The sequence below is a fragment of the Mytilus galloprovincialis genome, chromosome 4, assembly GCF_965363235.1.
Source record: "Mytilus galloprovincialis chromosome 4, xbMytGall1.hap1.1, whole genome shotgun sequence".
Classification (NCBI taxonomy): Eukaryota; Metazoa; Mollusca; class Bivalvia; order Mytilida; family Mytilidae; genus Mytilus; species Mytilus galloprovincialis.
In genome coordinates, this window is record NC_134841.1 from 63780938 (window position 1) to 63800334 (window position 19397).

Here is a 19397-nt window from a genome sequence, read left to right on the forward strand (position 1 = left end):
AGCTGATGTTTCAGAGCCACACTATATTCAATATCTCTCCAAATCATTCACTTTGTGTACAGTTATTTATAAGAGTGTGTCCAAAGTACACGGATGCCCCACTCGCACTATCTTTTTCCATGTTCAATGGATGTGAAACTGGGTAAAAAATCTAATTTGGCATTAAAATTAGAAAGTTTAATATTATAGGGAACATGTGTGCTAAGTTTCAAGTTGATTGGACTTCAACTTCATCAAAAACTACCTTGACCAAAAACTTTAACCTGAAATTCCCACTTTCATTTTCTATGTTCAGTGGACCGTACAATTGGGGACAAAAGTCTAATTTGGCATTAAAATTAGAAAGATTATACCATAGGGAACATGTGTACTAAGTTTCAAGTTGATTGGACTTCAACTTCATCAAAAACTACCTTGACCAAAAACTTTAACCTGAAACTCCCACTTTCATTTTCTATGTTCAGTGGATCGTACAATTGGGGACAAAAGTCTAATTTGGCTTTAAAATTAGAAAGATTATACCATAGGGAACATGTGTACTAAGTTTCAAGTTGATTGGACTTCAACTTCATCAAAAACTACCTTGACCAAAAACTTTAACCTGAAACTCCCACTTTCATTTTCTATGTTCAGTGGACCGTACAATTGGGGACAAAAGTCTAATTTGGCTTTAAAATTAGAAAGATTATACCATAGGGAACATGTGTACTAAGTTTCAAGTTGATTGGACATCAGCTTCATCAAAAACTACCTTGACCAAAAACTAAAACCAGAAGCGGAACGAACGGACGGACGGATGAACGAACAGACGGACAGATGCACAGACCAGAAAACATAATGCCCTCTACTATCGTAGGTGGGGCATAAAAATATAGTCATATTATCTATATGAAATTTTTGCTGTGTTTTGTTGATTTATTTTACTGATATATGTAACATTTAACAATTTATAGAAAATCCACGTCCACTCTGTGTAGTATTATTAGTTGTATCCATCTGATGAGTTAAGCCTTTTTCAACTGATCTTTATAGTTCTTTCTTATGTTGTACAGTTTCACCACTGTCCCAGGTTAGGGGAGGGTTGGGATCTTGATAACATGTTTAAACCCGCCACATTCTCTATGTATGTGCCTGCCCCAAGTTAGGAGCCTGTAATTAAGTGGTTTTCATATGTTTATGTGTTATATGTTCGTTTTTCAATCTTTTTTTGTACACAAATTAGGCTGTAAGTTTTCTGGTTTGAATTGTTTTACATTGTCATTGCGGGGCCTTTTATAGCTGCCTATGCGATATGGGTTTTGCTCATTGGTTAAGACCATAAGGTGACCTATAGTTGTTAATTTAGGAGTCATTTGGTCTCTTGTGGAGAGTTATCTCATTGGCAATCATACCACATCTTCTTTTTTATAATCATGATACCTCATAAGTTTTCAATCTGTACAAATACTGAAGAAGTTTTCTTCTGACACGACACACTTCTCTCTGTTCTAGATTCAGACTGAAATTAGATAAAGATAAAATTAAATATATCAAATACTGCATATAATATTTCAATCTTTTTATTTATAGGTATACAGAATATTGATGTCTAAATAAATTATCCACAGGAAGAGCCTTAAGGGCATACGATACAGTTTTGATCCAGTATTTACATTTTGATTAAAATTTCCATATAGACTATTTTTCACCTGATTAAATCAAATATGTAATAAAAAATATACCTTCATGTGCTACTTTTTGAGTAAAATGAGGTGGTAATTTTGTGTATTTGTGGCCGTATTTTCCCTTTGGAAAGAAAGACATATTAACTTTTTTTTTATTTTAAAAGATAAACACAAATTGTTTTTGTTAAATAATTTGAAATTTCTGTATTTTATAAGTATCCTAAAAACTTATACATTTTCTTTTCAGAAATAAATCATTTTTATCAAATGTTCATGAATTTAGAAATAATCATAATTTTTTGCTGTATATTTACCAAAGGAGTAGGTTCAGTAAGACCCCTTTTTGGCCCCAAAATATAGCAGTTTTGCAAAATTGTGAAAATGTATTTTTCTAGCCAGTTATTGGAAAGTATAATGCTTCTGCTACACAAATATGGGCGGTTTTTTACAACACAATGCACATATGTCAGGTTCTAGCATCATTAAGTCATGCTAAATTACTGAAATCTTCACAATTTTAGTATTTTAGTTAAATTTTAGGTGGTTTCCGTCTTAAATGAAAGTGGCCGCATTCGTCTTCATTCATAATATTGAAATGTAAGTTGTATTTGATGATAATACATAACATATATAAAGGTTGAGGATGAACACCCATGCGGCCACTTTCATTTTTGACAAAAACCATCTGAAAAGTGACGTTTTTTGGAATATTTGATAGATTTTTCATATTTAGGCTTGAATCGGAGCGATTTTAATGATTAAATCAGTTAAAATGTTTTACAAAAACTAATCAAATAAAGTGAAATAGACACTTAGGTGTTTAAAAAGTGCTCAAAACCTTTCGTTAGATGAACCTGAAATTTGAGGCCAATATCAGCCCTTACTGGACCTACTCCTTTTAAAAAAATGCACTATTTACATTTTCATGAAAATTGGCACATATAAACTTCTCGCGTAATCAAACTAAATGGCATTTTAAAAAGAGGGGTCCATGAACTCGTTTTCAAGTTAAATAAGTTTGAATGATAAAACTCAGTCAAAAACTGAGCTTTTTCCCCATTAGTCATAGTTTGACGTCGCTTAAATAACAATTTGCGCTAGCATTGTCATTACCTCCCCTGATAACTGCATCATATGCCCTTAATGTTAAAGATGCAGACGACAGAATGCAAAATCACTTTATCCCACTTCCACAACAACAAAAAGAGTTGCAGGTTAAACAAAGAAGGATACATTACCATCAACATTTAATCATTTATTGGAAGAAAAAATTTAATGTAAAAAAACTTTTATTTACTATTAAATCTTTTTACAGTATTCAAAATGGGGACAAGTTTCTAACAACATCTGACCATTTGTTCTAAGTTATTAATTCTAAATTTTAAAAAATCTATAAAATGTATAGGTTCTTAGGTTGTCTCCCATTCAGTATGATGTATCTTTATTCAAAGCAGTTAATCTTCTAATTAATAAAAGCACTTAATTTTTCAGAAAACCCAAATGTAAACTTTCATGGTATTTTTTGAAAATATATGCAAAATTGTGTTCTGAGGAAAGAATATTTCAGTTAATTGTTGTCAATTTTGTACTCCATCACAAGAACAAAACCAAAGATTTCCAATCCATGGAACAATGAAAACAAGCAAACCAAATGTTCATACCAAAGAACAATATAGTTGGGAAAAACTGAATAAGATGGGCATGAAAGACGACGCAATAAGGAAAAAGTTTATGTCTTTAAAAACCATAATCTGGAAATTTAATTAGATATTGTTTCAAAGAGAGGTTTCCAGCTTATGTAAATTTGAATAACTTTTTATTGGAATCAAGCAAACACAAGAAGTTGATTTGTGACTACTATATATCTTATATTGAAATTTTCATCTATGATCTAAAACTAACTTTTTAAATTCCAGTTCATTCAGCATTTCTTCTTGTTTAGCTTTCTTCAATTCTTTTTTCTTTGTCTGTGTTTCAGGATCAAATTCATCTAATGATATATCCTCATAAAGACCATCTTCTGGATCACACAGGATAAACCTAAAATAATGGTTGTAAAATTGAATTTGAAGTGAATTGGGAAACAAGAATTATACATGGTTTTGGGGAAGGACAAAATCAATACTTGATAAATTTATCATTAAAAGAAATTAGGAAATGTCACTGAAACCTATATACATGTATTGTACAACTTTTCAGTTGAGTTGTATAAAAGGACCCATTCCTGATTGAGCTAATTGTAGCATTAATAATTCTAACTGTTAACAAACACTATACATGTATTTCAAATAATTTTCATATCAGTTTAATCATGAGACTTTTCACAAGTTTAATAGAGAAAAAAACCCCAACCATTTATATAAATCTTAAAGAATGCAAAAGTGGGACTTTCTTTTCTGTGAATACATTAACATTACATGAAATCTGAGAAGTTCACTAGAAAAGGGACAGAAATCTTATGATCTTTATAACGTAGAATCAACAATTATAGTTGAGTTTTAAGAATAACTTCTTAATTTAAATATTCAGTGATACAATGTTTAAAGTATTAGATTTATTGATTAAATGTCTAGATATCATGTGCTACATATTACCTTGGCAGATAACAGTAACCTTGATCTATACAGGTAATCGAAGAGTAAACACCAGGATATTATTTTGACAACCGACATAATCAAGTGATCAAGAATATCACTTATATTTATAGACAAAATTGTTAAACTAAATCACCATAATGGCGTTATCAAAATCATTTCAGAAAGGACAAGTTCCAATGTTATGTCAGATGTGTGAGGAATCAAAGGAAATCAAATGGAAATGTTTACTGTGTGACTTTCTCTTGTGTACAAAATGTCAGAAACTTCATAAAAAAGTGAAATCAACTGACCAGCATACAATTATAGATATAAAGGACATTTCTTCTCACCAGCAACAGATTAAGGATAAACTAGATTTAAGTAACATTCAATGTGGAATTCATAGTGAACACAACTGTTTCTTATTTTGTCAATCTTGTGAAGTAGTTGTCTGCCCTTTGTGTATAACAAAAATTCATAACAAACACACTATGGTTGAACTAGCTGAAGGATATCAACTTACATTGAAATCAATGAAAACATTTAATTCTGAAATTGAAGAGGAAATAGATCAAAATGAAGAAGTATTATCTGAACTTGGAATTTTGAAATCTTCAGAAGATTGCAAATATGAATTGGAAAAGCAGAATATTCTCAACCGAGAAAAAATACTAAAGGATGAAGTTGAAAAGCATACCAATAAACTTTTGAAAGAACTTGATCAGAGAAAGGAAATTCTGATGCAATCAGTGAATAATGCTCGAAATAGATCACAGAAGATCAACAAAGATTTAGACCTTAGGAGAAAGAATTTAAACCAGGCCTTAAATTCAAATATTGCTAATCAAGTTTTCAACATATATTCAGAGGAGAAAATTTCAAGACAACAAAGAATAGTACCTGCCAACCCTAAATTTAAAAAGTTGCCTAAGTTTGTGCCAGGTAAAAATGTAGTTCAAGATTTCTACGTTGGAGAGTTAAAGGAATCTGAAGATGACCAAAAGATATTTGAATTTAAAGTGATAAAGCAATACAAAACAGAGTTTGGGATGGTTGGCAATTTAGTCTGTTGTGATGACGGAAGTATTTTTATCACTGGTTTTCCAAGCAATAAACTACATAAACTAAAATTAACAAATGAATCATTACATGATTTGCACACTTTTAAGACAAACATATCTGACATGGCATTACTACCATCAGGTGACCTACTTCTATCTACAATAGAATCAAACCTTACAATACTTTCCTGTAGCACCAGTAAAGTGAATCCAACAAAGTTCAGTGTAAATCCTTTAATAACCCTTGGTGTCCATGTAACAAGTGACCATAAGATCTTAGTGGGTGTAAGAGAGAACCAAAGAAAACACTTCCCTGTCAATGGTCCAAGACAAGTTATCATGATGAGTATGGACGGAAAAAAAGAAAAAGTGTATCACACTGACAACAAAGGGAAATTGATATTTACTGTTCCCTTCCAAATAACTACAGACAATGACAATAACGTTTATGTCATTGATATTCTAGATGCAGGAGATAGAGGTAGAATAGTGGCATTGGATAAGACAAACAGAGTGAGATGGATATACACCGGACATCCAGATATAAACAAGAAACAAACTATGAAACCTAAAGATTTGGTGGCTACAAAATCTGACAACATTATAGTTACAGACGATTATCATGACATGATTCATATCCTCAATACTACAGGAGAGTGCATTCATTACCTTAACACTAAGGATCAATTAGGTATCCATAATCCATACTCTTTAGACATAGACAGTACAGGCACATTGTACATAGGCTGTAATACATATGAAAGTGAACCCAGCGAAGCCAAAATATATACTGTTTCTGGATTCTGATTAACTGATTTTTATTACTTTGATAGCTTGTACTGACATAATTCTTTTTTTCTTGCTTTTATGAAAATAAATTGTATTTCAAATTCATAAATTAATTGCGTGAAATTGTAAAGCCTTATCTGAACAACAATAAAACTGACTATAACTTATTAGATATAGGAAGATGTGGTGTGAGTACCAATGAGACAACTCTCCATCCAAATAACAATTTTAAAAAAAGTAAACCATTATAGGTTAATGTATGGCCTTCAACACGGAGCCTTGGCTCACACCGAACAACAAGCTATAAAGAGCCCCAAAATAACTAGTGTAAAACCATTCAAACGGGAAATGCTCCTTTTAATTTTGTAACAATGGAATGTATTTTAGGAATTGCAACACACCAACAAGAGTGTACATGCTGAAATGTCTTGACTGCTTATTCTTTTACAGTAATTGAATAATAATGATGAGATCAAGGTCAGATAAACCCTGCAATACAGACATCTGTGTATGCATACAAGCTGCAGTTTCAAATATTGTCTGTTGTCTTAACTTTTACTCTGTAGCTAAAATAGATCAACATTTCAGAGCACAGGGAAAACCCAGTCAATGATTTCTACATTGATTTGTAAAGTAGGAGATTCTAAAACATGGTCAATAAGTGCTTTTTTACATGCCATAAATTCAGAATAATCCCTTGACGTTATTTCGAATAGACAGACAAAGTATTACAGTCATTCCTTATAATTTAATTCTAAATTCCATTCAAACCGGAGTAAATCATGAAAAAAACATTGATGACGTCATGTTCAAATGACAAAATTATTTCTATGAGCTGATAAACAAAACACTGTCAGCCAATCAGAAGACATGTTACATCGGAAATTAAATTATATCATTATATTAAAAAGAAAGATATGGTATGATTGCCAATGAGACAAGACACCAAAATGACACAGAAATAAACAGCTATAGCTATAGTCACAGTATGGCAAGTTCCTGTAAAGATTGGCCTGGTTTACCTATGCATGTACAATCATCAAATTGTGAAATATAAACATCTCAGGTTTTCAGGAGCTAACCTTTTAGTTAATATTCATTAACAATATTGTGACAATTCTGGACTGGTGAAGTGTTGTGAATGCATTCATTAGTTATGTGATATTTCTAGAAACTCAGCCCAGATTTGCCTAAAGGGATTGATCACCCCAGAGTTGGTTGAAAAGAGGGAGTTTGCTAGAAAATTTGGTGAAATATTGTGATATTTCCAAGGTACTAGTGGGTATCAATTTTCGTGGTTTGAGCAATATTTACATGTTCGTGGGTTTTTAAATTCGTGGATTTTAGTTTTCTAAAAAAATAAAATGAAAAATTAAAGCCTTTAGAAACGAAGGTTCAAATAGTCTAGATTGAAGGAAATTGCAAAGTAAACATCAACCCTTTTAAATCGTTGTGATAACCCATGATAAAGAAATCAACAAATTAAAGACCATCAAAGGTGTTAATTAGACCATAAACATGTCACCTAAAGAAAACAGTAACATAAACAAATGCTATAAACGTATCTTGAATTGTCAAATAATTCTGATTAAAATCAAGCCTAGCATAAAACTATTATTTCTCATATGTACGAGAACTATGAGGATATAAAATGAACACTTCATCATACTTGCATATCAATACCGAAAATCTGACTTTCATCAATCAAAAATGTTTTTTATGAGAATAAAAAGATCAAAAGATGTACAGTTTAGGTCATTAAAGATTAAATGGGTTTAATCATGCATACAGTTGTAGTTCTGTGACTGCTATTAAAGTATTCTCAGATTTGGCGTTATTCAATATATTTTCTAGATCATATCAGTAGTCGAACCTACCGATGGGGATCTTTCCATGTCTTGATTTGGACATTGGTTATTTTATTTCGTTGGACACTTAAATTCGTGGATAAAGTCATCCACGAAAACCACGAAAATTGGTACCCCATGAAAAGTACTTTCACAGTAGTTAATAATTAAAGTTGCAGCGCCAACAGAAGTTATTTTTTTATGTTAAAGTGATACTGTGTTTTTGTAGATAAGTGGAAGAAATTTGAAATTTGAAAATGGCTCTGGTGTTCTCTAGGGTTTTTAAATGTGTCATATGTCTTATTAGAAATTGCTTATGAGTGAAATATATGACAATTTTCTAAAGGTGATGGAAAGATGATTTCACAGCAGACACAGAAGTGTGGATGATATAATTAAACAGTGTGAATATATTCCATTATAGATTGAAGAACACAGAGACTAAAAGTAAAGAATAAAAGTACTGGTATACTGTTACCTCCAGAAAATACAGGAGTATTTTAAGACTTGGGTGGGGGAAATTGTGACAATTCTGGACTGATAATTGTTAATATTTAACCTATTATTCATTGTATATAACATATATCTATTTGAATATTGCCGGGTGGTCAACTTCTCGGGAGTGCACAAACACTGATAAATGCATTGATTTTCATACTCATGATATAAACCATTTGTACTTTGCAAGCGATAAGGGCCAGTTTTATATGTATATCTGGGTAATGAATACAGTGTAGCAGGAAAAAAGGCAAAGTTACTGGTTTCATAATGGCCCAGAAACTCATTTACACTGACTTACTTGGAAGTATTAATTGTACAACAGATAACAAGATTGCATTTAAGCTTTACAATTTATTATATATAAAACATCTAATGCCCTACAAAGTACAAATTATTTAAATAAAACCCACCAAAGAGGTTTGAAAATGAAAAAGAGGTACTTATTCCCAGAGACCTTAGCTTGCTAACAATATTAACATACAATAACTATAAAAGTATATGTAATGTTCATCAAATATCTTTGTATACACCGGCTAACAGTTAATGACCAACATTAAAGTGAAATTGAGTGTTCACTGAGTAGCCCCAAAAAGTTGTACGTACAAACCTATAGACTACCCTCTTAACAAAAACAATAGTATCTGACCATCATTAACTGACAAAACCATTAAAAATTTACTTTGACAATGATCCACGAAAAAAGATCAAGGTCAAATGAAACTTCCTTGAAAGCTACACCCTATAATCATTCCATATACAAAATACAGTTACTCTATTGCTTTTAGTACCTGAGAAATAGACCAAACCACAAAAAACTAAACATAGTTCATTGAACCCTGAAATAAAGGTCAAGGTCAGATGAAACCTGCCAGTCTGTACATTTTACAATTTCTATACACCAAATAGAGTTGACCTATAACTTATAGTATCTGAGATACTGACTTGACCACCAATCTTATATCTTCCTCACTGATCCATGAAATGAGGTTGAGGTCAGGGTGAACCCTGTCATTTAGATATTTAGACATTGCAAGGAACACATATACCAAATTTGGTTGTTCTATTACTCATAATAAGTGAGAAATTCCTATGACAAAAAAAAACAGTCACTAAACAATGAAAATGAAGTCAAGGTCAGTGGACATATGACAGATGGAAACTTCAAAACATAAGGTATTTGCATACAAAAGTATGCAGGATCCAGATCTTGTACCTTCTAAAATATAAAGTTTATACAAATAGTTTACACTTGTGTTAACACCACTGCCGTCTCTGGATTTAAATAAAACAAGAGGCTGTCACAACGACAGCAAACCGGATTTATTAACATTTACTTGTGTCCTGGCAATATCACAAGAACCATAACTGATGAATGCTGAAATTAAAAATCGTCAATATCAAATTTGACCTCCATTTTGTAGTCAGTATCAACATATTAAAATTTGAAAAGCTTAGATTGAATGGTTCATTAGTAAATGCAACAACGTGAATGGAAACACCATTTTACGATCTTTCAAGAACCATAACTCCTGAACGGTAAAAGTCAAAATCGTCATTATTGAACATGACCTCTATTTTGTCATCAGTAACAACATATAAAAAATTTCAAAAGCTTTGGTTGAATGGTTTATGAGAAAATGCACGGACACGACTGGAAACACCATTTTTCAATCTTTCAAGAACCATAACTCCTGAACGGTAAAAGTCAAAATCGTCATTATAGAACTTAACCTCCATTTTGTCATCAGTAACAATATATCAAAATTTGGGAAGCTTTGGTAGAACAGTTCATGCGTAAATGCACGGACACGACTGGAAACTCCAATTTTCAATCTTTCAAGAACCATAACTCCTGAACAGTAAAAGTCAAAATCGTCATTATTGAACTTGACCTCCATTTGTCATCAGTAACAACATATTAAAATTTGGGAAGCTTTGGTAGAACAGTTCATGTGTAAATGCACGGACACGACTGGAAACTCCATTTTTCAATCTTTCAAGAACCATACCTCCTGAACGGTAAAAGTCAAAATCGCCATTATTGAACTTGACCTTCATTTAGTTGTCAGTAACAACATATTAAAATTTTAAAAGCTTTGGTTGAACGGTTCATGAGTTAATGCACGGACAACATTTGATTGCCGCCCGCCCGCCCGCCGTACATCCCCAAATCAATAACCGACATTTTTGTCACAAAAATCCGGTTAAAAATAAAGAAAATGAACCAGTTTTAATGTAAAAGTAAATTGACCTACCTTCCTCCATCCTCCCCTTTTTCAATAGCCAACAATGCCTGTAAATCTGTCCCTTTAAGTCCAAACTCTAACAATTCTCTCATGGCATCTATGTTGTAAGGAATTCTTTCTATACATTCATGGAAAACCCACGATCTTTTCTTAATCTTACTCTGAAATAGTACAATAATTTCTCTTACATGAGTTTCCAAAAAACAAAAATGTTTCATGTTGGATTTCATTACTGATCACAGAAAAGAAGAAGCCAGAAAACATAACAAAAATGTTTACAAAAAAGAGAGGATCTCACATCTTAAAATGTTGTCCTGTTCATAAAGTTTAACTCAGTTCCTTTTACATGGCTTTGCAATGGCAGACATTTTAGCAAATCCCTTTAATACAGGAATAAACTAATAAATACCAAACAAATATCATTCAACCACAACAGCTGTAGATCATTGGTTCCTGCAGTAAGGTACATTTGACCCTGGTTTCCAAATATGTGTACATGTATTTTTATATTTTCTTGTATTAGTTAGTGATCATCCTGTTGGAAGCTGCACTGTTCATGTTTTTTATAGTGTGTGTTTTCTTGGTGTCTAGAAATACAAAAGAAAGTTTGTGTGCACAAAAAACTGGTTTTAACCCCAACACATTTTGTATGTAAACTAAACCAGGTTATCTGGACCATGTGTTGTTTCTTGATGTTTGTCTTTGTTTGTAAATTTTTCCAGAGAAGTCAGTTGTCGGACTAGACATGTTATTTTTGTACTGTCCAATATTGTTGATAACTTCTATTATCCTTTAAAATCTTTTATTCATCAAATAATTGATGTACTCACCAAATAATCTTGAATAGATGCAATAGATACATCAGATTTCTTCCATTGTCTCTGGTATACTCTATCTGTATCTAGACCATAAGCTTTAGCCAGCTCTAATGCCTCTCCATACTCTTCATGGTCAATCTGAAAAAAATAAATTGATGTGTAATTAATAGAATACATCTTCATGCAACATGTAACTACTAGTAAATATTCATAAACATGAGGAAAAGCAACAATGGAAAGTTTAGACTAACCGAAAAATATTAAAAACGGTTCATGAGTTAATGCACGGACAACATTTGATTGCCGCCCGCCCGCCCGCCGTACATCCCCAAATCAATAACCGACATTTTTGTCACAAAAATCCGGTTAAAAATAAAGAAAATGAACCAGTTTTAATGTAAAAGTAAATTGACCTACCTTCCTCCATCCTCCCCTTTTTCAATAGCCAACAATGCCTGTAAATCTGTCCCTTTAAGTCCAAACTCTAACAATTCTCTCATGGCATCTATGTTGTAAGGAATTCTTTCTATACATTCATGGAAAACCCACGATCTTTTCTTAATCTTACTCTGAAATAGTACAATAATTTCTCTTACATGAGTTTCCAAAAAAACAAAAATGTTTCATGTTGGATTTCATTACTGATCACAGAAAAGAAGAAGCCAGAAAACATAACAAAAATGTTTACAAAAAAGAGAGGATCTCACATCTTAAAATGTTGTCCTGTTCATAAAGTTTAACTCAGTTCCTTTTACATGGCTTTGCAATGGCAGACATTTTAGCAAATCCCTTTAATACAGGAATAAACTAATAAATACCAAACAAATATCATTCAACCACAACAGCTGTAGATCATTGGTTCCTGCAGTAAGGTACATTTGACCCTGGTTTCCAAATATGTGTACATGTATTTTTATATTTTCTTGTATTAGTTAGTGATCATCCTGTTGGAAGCTGCACTGTTCATGTTTTTTATAGTGTGTGTTTTCTTGGTGTCTAGAAATACAAAAGAAAGTTTGTGTGCACAAAAAACTGGTTTTAACCCCAACACATTTTGTATGTAAACTAAACCAGGTTATCTGGACCATGTGTTGTTTCTTGATGTTTGTCTTTGTTTGTAAATTTTTCCAGAGAAGTCAGTTGTCGGACTAGACATGTTATTTTTGTACTGTCCAATATTGTTGATAACTTCTATTATCCTTTAAAATCTTTTATTCATCAAATAATTGATGTACTCACCAAATAATCTTGAATAGATGCAATAGATACATCAGATTTCTTCCATTGTCTCTGGTATACTCTATCTGTATCTAGACCATAAGCTTTAGCCAGCTCTAATGCCTCTCCATACTCTTCATGGTCAATCTGAAAAAAATAAATTGATGTGTAATTAATAGAATACATCTTCATGCAACATGTAACTACTAGTAAATATTCATAAACATGATGAAAAGCAACAATGGAAAGTTTAGACTAACCGAAAAATATTAAAAAAAAATTTTTAATTGCCAGCCGATACAATTGAACAATAGTGTTAAGGGGGGCTGGGGTAAAAGGGGGGCTTTAAATCCGTTGCAATCAATAAGTCAAAAGAGGAATAGAATTGGTCTTCTTTCATATATGTATCCTTGATAAGATTTTTAAAAATACGTATACATTGTATCGACTGACCCCATTAATTAGGATTAGTATGGATTGGTCATATTCACATTTTTTTATACAAGTTTTCCCTTTGATTATAAAATTTCAAGCCTACAATATGTTACATAGGGATCTTGTTAACAGAAGGATTAATGTAACAATGTAATGAACACAGATATGTCTACCCCTGGTATTATATTTGTGAACCCCCTCTTTACTACACAGGATTACTTTACCAAGTTAATGTTTATTCACCTTTCTTGTATACAGTTCCTCTGGAGTAGTTGATTTTAAACAAACTAGTCTGTATGTTCTGTTAATTATTCTGAAAAAAATAAATAATAAAAAATGACAAAATGGTATCAGTAAAAAATTAGCTAACGTCTGACATAACACAGAAATGCACCTATCAACAAAAGATAATAATTTTTTTCTTAGTATCTGTATCTTGGATATGAATTTGAAAGTAGAGAAGTAATTTCAGTATGGGCATTATTTGACCTGATTAAAATGTTAACATGTGAGATAGTTGAGTGGAATTGTTTTTGTCCAACATTCATTTTACAACCAAAATAGACCAAAAATTGGGATTTTTGTGAATTTTGACAAAATTGTCCTGATTTAACCAAATTGAGGTCAAGCAAACATAAAACACGTGTGTCAAGAAACAAAACAAATGTGAAAAGATCTTTATGGTGATGCATGGGCTCTATGGTTCTTTTCCAAAAACATCAATGGAAATCTACCTGTTTTCTTTGAATTATTTTGGAAAATCAAATGAATGCTATATTCATAACTTGTATACACTTTAAATAGAAATAAGAAGATGTTGTATGAGTGCCAATGAGACAATTCTCCATCAAAGTCACAATTTGTAAAAGTAAACCCTTAATATTGTTCTAAAGTTTCCACATGTCATATGAAAATTGTCCTTCAACTCATTTTCTTGGTTCATTAAATGCTTAAAAAAAAAATAGCTTTCCAATCACATGAATTCATATTTTATGATGTAATGTCATGAATAGAACTCAAATACATATTTTTAACAAAAAATATATTTTCTTTCTATTCAATGTATTGGCTATTATTGAGGGGGAGGACAGGGGTAAGGGAGACAGGGAGAAAGGGGGTAGGAGAAAGGAGAAAGGGGGTGGGAGAAAGGAGAAAGGGGGTAGGAGAAAGGAGAGGAAGGCTGGGAGAAAGGAGAAAAAGTTGGAGAAAGGAGAAAAAATTAAATATCTCTCCTTTTAAAAAAATTTCTAATATTTCAAGAAAAAATATCTCAAAAGGAGATGTTTTATTCTTATGGGAGAAAGGAGAACGGGGGTAGGAGAAAGGAGAAGAGGGGTGGGAGAAGGGAGAAGGGTACCCCCCTGTCCTCCCCCTCATTATTCATTATGATATTGGTCAATAAGTCTTTATTTAAATTGTAGCTAGAAATATGGGCTTTTGATCAAAAATTTTTGCAATGACCTAATTATGCTTATTTACATCGACTATAAATTTTCAAAAGCTGAATACTTTTGTTTGTGTCATTTGATATATGAGCTGCATTGGACAGAAATCTACCTTATGCAAATATATCAACAAATCTGTGAACTTATTTTGGTTGAGAAAATATATATATGCAAAGTATGCAACTGTTTGAAAATAGAGTTGATATAAGACCCCTACAAAACCAACCAAAATTCATCTTTTATTTCGTATTTGAATACAGGGTTCCAAAACCAATCAAAGTCTTATACTAGTACATGTATATGTGCACTTGCATAAGTTCGATTTCTATGCGATGCAGCTCATATATTACCGATGTTCCAACTCTATTTCTGCTTTCTAATCAAAACCTTCATGATTTATTTTACAAAAGTTTTTAAAACGAGAGGCTCTTAAGAGCCTGAATCGCTCACCTGGTAAACAATGCCTTCGGCCATATTTTTTGACGAAATAGAAAATAAAACACAAACTTTATTTTATACACCCTACTGATCATTCAAATGAAGTTTGGTTGAATTTGGTTGAGTAGTTTTAGAGGAGAAGATTTTTTAAATTTAGCAAATATAATGAACAAATTGTGAAAAATTGTCATTAAAGGACAATAACCCCTTAAGGGGTCAATTGACAATTTTGTTCATATTAACTTATTTGTAGATCTTACTTTACTGATCATTTTTGCTGTTTACAGTTTATCTTTATCTATAATAATATTCAAGATAATGACCAAAAACTGCAAAATTTCCTTAAAATTACCAATTAAATGGCAGCAACCCAACAATGGGTTGTTTGATTCATCTGAAAATTTCAGGGCTGATAGATTTTGACCTAATGAACATTTTTACCCCATGTCAGATTTGCTTTAAATGCTTTAGTTTTTGAGATATAAGCCAAAAACTGCAATTGACCTCTATGTTCTATTTTAAGTAACGGCGGCTATGTTTTTTGACGGATCAAAAATCGAAGCACAAACTTTGTGCAGGATAATCTAAGGAACAATCATGCTAAGTTTCATCCAAATCCATTAAGTAGTTTCAGAGGAGAAGATGTTTGAAAAATTGTTAACGACGACAGACGAGGACGACGGACGCCAAGTGATGAGAAAAGCTCACATTTCCTTTTAGGAAAGGTGAGCTAAAAATGTGTCAAGCAAAAATACAAACTGGCCTATAAAAGAAAATCAACCATATAAATAAAAATTTATGAATCCTACTTTGGTCTTTTTCTTGGTGGTTGAAATCTTTCCATGTCTGTAACATAATAAAGGACATCTTTTGTTAGTTTGGTTGTCTTGGAAACAAAGGAAGTTTCTTCATCATCACTGTCTTCAAATTCTTCTTCAGATGTATCACCAAGTCGTCTTTTCTGAGGGAACACACATTCCACCTACAAGGAAAGAACATTATTGTACCTTTAATATCTGAATTACACAGACTTATTTCACATATTTTTACTTTCTAGTATTAAGATATAAAAGTACTGTATTTGAAGAGTTACCACCATCAATATGGGATTTGAAGATGCAAATGCAGTTTGAGTTTTACTATAAACTTGTAGCAGAGTCAGTAAAACAGATCTCTATGACTGTCAAATCCCAATTAATGAGAGTAACTCTTTAAATGCAGTACTATTTTTTAAATATCAACTGCAATTGCACAACATTGATGTTGACAAAATTTTGACCCTACACCCTAGAATTGATAGCCAATTATATCCAATTAAAATGACGTTACAAGTCTAAATGCATTGGAATACCATGTATTTTTACCACAAATTAGGCATAAAAAAATATTTATAATAGAGAGTAGTATTATTTACCCTGCGAAAAATACTATGTATCATTGACGAAAATACTACACAAAGGTTAAATGTTTATATGTGTACCTATAAAAAATGTGTCATATTTACCTCTAAACCTAGAAATCCATCATGATGTACCCCAGTCACACGGGATGATGGTTCAAACCATTCTGGTGAGGTTCCTAGTAAATTCTTCAAAGTCTTTGTTGATGAAACTGTTACAGCACCAGTACAACGAGACAGGATAAGTGACTAAAACAAGATGAAACCTTGACATAGGTTATGAAAATAACTCCCTCATATAATTCCTTTGTCACACCAACTATTTAAATAAAGTATTTAATCATGGTTCAACTTCCTATTTTATAATGGCCATTTGTCTTATGCAGTTAATTACCACTTAACATAGATTTATTTAAAAAAAAATTATGAAAAAAATATTTAGGCAGCATATCTGCAAAAAAGAAATAATGTTTAAACAAGAATATGTTCACAGTACAGGGATGCCCCAGTCGCACTATAATTTTTCTATGTTCAGTGGACTGTAAAATTGGGCTCAAAACTCTAATTTGGCATTCAAATTTGAAAGATCACATCATAGGGAACATGTGTACCTTGACTTAAAACTTTAACCTAAAGCAGGAAAGACAGATGGAAGAACGGACAGATGAATGGACAAATGAACAACAAAACAAACGAACAAACTATTGCACAGACCAGAAAATATAATGCCTATAAATATGATATAAAAATTAAATTCAATTGAAAGAAATAAAAGATCTATTTTCACCAACAGTGTGGAACTTTTAGAGTAACATTTTTATATAGTTTACCTTACTATCCCACCAATTCACATCTACTAGATTTTTACATGGCACCAAATCTGAAATGAATATTTGATTCTTCATAATAGCACACTCAATTACACACACACACAAAAAATATAATCCATTTTTTAAATTAAAGCAAACTTGAATACTTTTTACTACTTTATATGAATTATGTTTTATATTTTGTTCATCTATTGCTACATTATATTAAAACATTACTAGGCTTCAGTTTTAAGTAATCTAAATCATTGTTTACAAAATTTACAACACTTCAATTTTATGCAATTATAAATCATTATTTTTATGAAATTTACAGACATTTAAATGTCACTTGAAAAAACTCACCTTTCAAAGTCTTCCCTCTCCAGTGGCGTAGCTTGCATGTATGCTCAGATGCTCAAGCATCCACATCATTTTGACAAAAAAAAAAAAAAAAATTATAGGGCTTTGCTAATTGCATATGATCGCATGTTCCCAGCCGATCAACTCGGAGGTCTCCGAGTGTAACAGGTAATGATGTAAGTAAAACGCAAAATAATTTCCGAATCATGTGCATGGTCGGTCCGTATTCGATCTTCAGTTAGTTTATGTAAACAAGATGGATAAGTCGCAGAAAAGTGTTCTCGATTTTTTTCGTAAAAAACCTACATCGTCGGTTACGGCAAGCACAGAATATGCTGATTCGCAGACCCGCGGAAAAGGTTCGTCTGAAATTGAGCTAAGCGGAGCGATGGCCTCTACATCTGACGCAGCAGCAATATTACCATCAAATAAACCACCATATCCAGATATCGCTTCCTGCGACATGAAAGATGAAATGATTAAAACTCAATATGTGACAGAGTGTGATCATTCCTGGGCTTTTAAATACCCGTTTCCATCTAGGTACAATTATTAAATTTTACTTTCAATAAAATATGCCTCTTAAATTTTACCAGATATATATATAAATTTTGTACAATTACGCACAAACAATGTCGTCGCGGCATTCTTGATTGCCATAATATTTGATGCTCTCATGTGATAATAAGAGCAAAACGACGGGTGCCACATGTGGAGCAGGATTTATTTACTCTACTGGAGCACCTGAGATCACACCCATGCAGTTTTACTGGGGTTCGTGTTGCTTAGTCTTTAGTTTTTTTCATGTTGTGTCTTGTTATACTGTTATTTGTCTGTTTGTCTTTTTCGTTTATATTTAGTATTATACGGCCGTTAACGATACATATTATGGCGTATCGTTGTCTGTCCATCCGTCCGTCCTCGCCCGTCTGTCCGTCGTCAACATGTCTGGCATTAACCAATTTGCATAAAACTTTGGATAATTGTTTATATGAATTGACATAAGCCCTTTTACCGGTAGCCCTTTTCGAGTTTTATTGAAAACGCGACGGTCGTATCATGCGCTCGTGGCGCTGCTGTTTATTAGCCATGGCCATTGTCAGGTTTTTTTTTATCTATAAGTTTGAATGTCTATCTGGTATCGTTCACCCGGCCTTTTATTCCAAAATTCTGTAAACAGAAGCGCAACTTATAGTGTACTGTATTGGACATTTTTTGAGCTGTCAAATATAGGTTTGGTAGAGAAACTTTTACATTAAATATATTTATGAATTGAATGATGGTAGTTTCGAGAAAACAATAAAAATGTAACTGGACATATATGAATTGTTGGTAATATTGAAATTGCTTTGCTTTTTTTAATTTCCAGTCTTCTTTGTGTTTGTATTGAAAATACGGAATAAAATAAATAATGGTACGATCCATGTTTTAAAGATTTGGTTAAATTGTAGGGTTATCTATGGTCGGGAGAGAAAACTGAATGCATCCTGGTTTAAAGAGCATCCATGGCTAAGATATTCGATATCTACGGACGCACTTTATTGCGGAAGTTGTACCGTCTTCGCGGATAAAGGTGCCAAAGATAAACTGTTCATTAATCCGGTTACTGATTGGGTTAATCTTTCTAGATATGTTACTCGTCACGAAAAAGAGGGATCGTGCCATGCCTTGTCGGAAGTTGCGGCCGAAAATTTTAAGAGTGTGAAATCGGGAAAAACTGAATCGGTCATAAGTATGTTATCTTCGTCCAAAAAAGAACAAGTTCTAAGAAATCGTCATATCCTTGATAAA

The 19397-nt window shown here is 32.4% G+C and overlaps 2 protein-coding genes across 2 annotated transcripts in view; one reads left to right on the top strand and one right to left on the bottom strand.

The window, feature by feature from the left end:
* Nucleotides 1-18071, bottom strand: part of LOC143071070 (NBAS subunit of NRZ tethering complex-like) — a 156436-nt gene extending 138365 nt beyond the window's left edge. The window contains exons 1-11 of the mRNA XM_076245145.1: nucleotides 17913-18071; nucleotides 17610-17640; nucleotides 17268-17317; nucleotides 16543-16686; nucleotides 15848-16020; nucleotides 13399-13468; nucleotides 12742-12867; nucleotides 11920-12071; nucleotides 11678-11699; nucleotides 11515-11640; nucleotides 10694-10845 (exon numbers count right to left, since the gene is read on the bottom strand). Of these exons, the coding sequence (XP_076101260.1) occupies nucleotides 10694-10845; nucleotides 11515-11640; nucleotides 11678-11699; nucleotides 11920-12071; nucleotides 12742-12867; nucleotides 13399-13468; nucleotides 15848-16020; nucleotides 16543-16686; nucleotides 17268-17317; nucleotides 17610-17640; nucleotides 17913-18071 (1205 nt within the window). The remainder of the gene's footprint in view (nucleotides 1-10693; nucleotides 10846-11514; nucleotides 11641-11677; nucleotides 11700-11919; nucleotides 12072-12741; nucleotides 12868-13398; nucleotides 13469-15847; nucleotides 16021-16542; nucleotides 16687-17267; nucleotides 17318-17609; nucleotides 17641-17912) is intronic.
* Nucleotides 4283-6258, top strand: LOC143072681 (uncharacterized). Its single transcript, XM_076247752.1, has one exon. It carries the CDS (start codon nucleotides 4399-4401, stop codon nucleotides 6106-6108), a length of 1710 nt encoding a protein of 569 aa, XP_076103867.1. The 5' UTR covers nucleotides 4283-4398; the 3' UTR covers nucleotides 6109-6258.
* Nucleotides 18072-19397: the final 1326 nt, after the last annotated feature.